Raw genomic sequence first — 2,545 nt, forward strand, 5'->3', positions numbered from 1 at the left:
TCTTGCAACACTTCTAAGTTAGTGTCACTTTGATCATCTTCAAATTTGATGTCGCTTTAATACACGACTTTTGACTTTACCAATACTATCACCTGTAAAGCTCGACACCAAACATTAGTATCGATGATGAAGTAAAGAATAAAAGTAAAGTTGAGGAAATAGATTGAGTCATTTGGCTTATCCAGATTAGGCTATGATGAGTCCAACGGTAACTTTGATCATGACTCGTAACTAGCAAACCTCCTGCACATTGTTTCTTGCAACTTTGGAAGAATCTATCAGTGTTCAGCCTCAATATTCCTGCAAGATAAAAAGAAACTTGTTTATTACTTGAGGCAATATAAAGCAATAGAGATAAAAGGAGATTGAAGATTTTCTAGATTTCGCTAATGATTTCACGATGGGTGCAAGTGACGCCCTTTGTCATTCATGACAGCTTTGTATAGCCATTTTGTGACTTCAATGTTCCTGCATCCAAAGAAAAATTCTTACTTTGAAGGACTGATCTGTGTTGGTCTTGTCTCCATGCTCCTTCCTGCAGTTGGCTTATACGCTCGCCTGTCCTTTAGATGAGATATTTGATGGAACTTTTGAGGACCCTCCTCAAAAAATTTCCCGGTCTACAATATATAAGAACTCTCATAACTTGCGTTGTTAACTCTGAGGTTGCTCATTCTGGAATTTTGAGGCCCCTCCTCAAAATTCGTCCCAATTTACCTCAATAAGTAACAAATGACATTTGTGAAATTTTTGAGATCATCTCAAAAATTCTGTCCCAGTTGCAAACTAGATTGTCGTAATTTTTAAGATCCATCCAAGGCTAACTCCGTCGAATTGTGGTCTTCTGTTTTGACTTGTTAAAGAAGTTCAACTTCAAATGAATTATTGAGATCCTCTCAAAAATTCTGTCCCAGTTTCCATTATGAAGAGAAATGGAAATCCTTACTGGGTATATGACCGAGCCGTTGTGGCGCCTACGTATCCCGTTGAATCAGGAATCAGGTCAAACGTAGTTCCCCCCCTCAAGGATTAACCAAAATATGATGTTTTGATAATGAAACGACCGAGGCCGACATAAGCCGCCTACGTATCTCATTCTTGAGAATTCAGGTCGAACGTAGTTCCAACACAAAGGAATAATCAAGAGGAATAAATGAGGTGACCAAAGCCGACATAGGCCGCCTACGTATCCCGTTCTCGAGAATTCAGGTCAGACGTAGTTCGTTAAGAAATGTGCGATACATTTTCAAAAGAAAGATAACAAACTTCATATGCAAAACTTGGCCAATGTTGGGCATTCTTCTTCTCAAACGAATATCTTCAAATGACTCAATTCAAAATTGACTTGTACTCACCCTCGAGTATCCAATATGTCATCCATTCAGGTGGTTTCCTCAATATTGATCAAGTTGTTATTGATCATGTTTTGTATATTGTGTTTCAGAGTTGAACAATTCTCTGTGTCGTGTCCGACGGCTCTTAGGCGCCTTCCTAAATTTAGGGCGAGGAAATTTCTCTTGATTGACACTATGGTTTTGATATTTCCTTTGAGAAGCTGGCCTCATACGGGTAGTCGTGACCATACTTACCTCCTCCACTTTTCCTTTTGATTTATCCATATCACTGATTCTAGAAGATTTTCCATTAGATCGCAATACGGTAAGTTTGGTGATCTTTCCAGTCTTGAAACCATCTTCCAAAGCTTCTCCCACTTTGACAATCTCAACAAACTTTTGTCCCATCATACACAACATTCTTTCATAGTACTCAGGCTCTTGAGTACGAATGAACATTTCAGTGATCTCACATTCGGACATTGGAGGTTGAACTCTCGCGGCCTCTTTTCTCCAACGAAAAGCGTACTCTCGATAATTTTCTGTAGACTTCTGTCTGATCTTCGCCAAATAGTAGCGATCTGGGGCATCTTCTATGTTATGTCCAAATCTTGCTGTGAAATCCTTTGCGAGTGCATTCCAACTTTTCCATTGTTTCAGCTCTTGTGATGTAAGACACTCCAGAGGTTCTCCACTTAGACTTCGACTGAAGAGACGCATCAATAATACTTCATTTTTGCCAACTCCCACGAGTTGATCACAATAAACTTTCAGATGTGCTAGAGGATTCCCTGTTCCGTTAAAAGTGACAAACTTTGGCACTTTGAACCCTTCCAGGAGGTCGAGATTCGGGTGGATGCATAAATCCTTATAGCTCAACCCATCAACCTCGGAAATGTAGTGCAACTCTTTCATGGCTTTCCTAATCTCTTCTTTCATATTCACCTTAACTACCTCTTCTTCTGATCTCCACTCTCTCTCATGTTCCTTATAGTGATCAAGCTTGGAACAGTTGGCATAAGGTTCATTTGGAATTGGGATTTGGAAAGTAGTCTTTTGAGGTATGGGTGGAACAATGGAGGGATTCTGGATATTTTGAATGGCTTGATAATTTTGGGGGAAAGTTTGAGGATCAGTATTTTGGTTTTGAAGATGGGGGAAGGTTTGAGCATTGTTCGTATTTTAGTTTTGAGGGAGATGGAGGATTTGAA

At 39.6% G+C, this 2,545-nt stretch overlaps 1 protein-coding gene across 1 annotated transcript; it reads right to left on the reverse strand.

The window, feature by feature from the left end:
- Nucleotides 1–278: 278 nt before the first annotated feature.
- Nucleotides 279–2,273, reverse strand: LOC138349306 (uncharacterized). The gene is made up of 3 exons (XM_069299627.1): nucleotides 1,590–2,273; nucleotides 493–620; nucleotides 279–300 (listed from the first exon to the last, which is right to left on the reverse strand). Exons 1-3 carry the CDS (start codon nucleotides 2,271–2,273, stop codon nucleotides 279–281), a joined length of 834 nt encoding a protein of 277 aa, XP_069155728.1.
- Between the last annotated feature and the right edge of the window lie 272 nt (nucleotides 2,274–2,545).

Source organism: Solanum lycopersicum, chromosome 6 (assembly GCF_036512215.1).
Source record: "Solanum lycopersicum chromosome 6, SLM_r2.1".
Lineage (NCBI taxonomy): Eukaryota > Viridiplantae > Streptophyta > Magnoliopsida > Solanales > Solanaceae > Solanum > Solanum lycopersicum.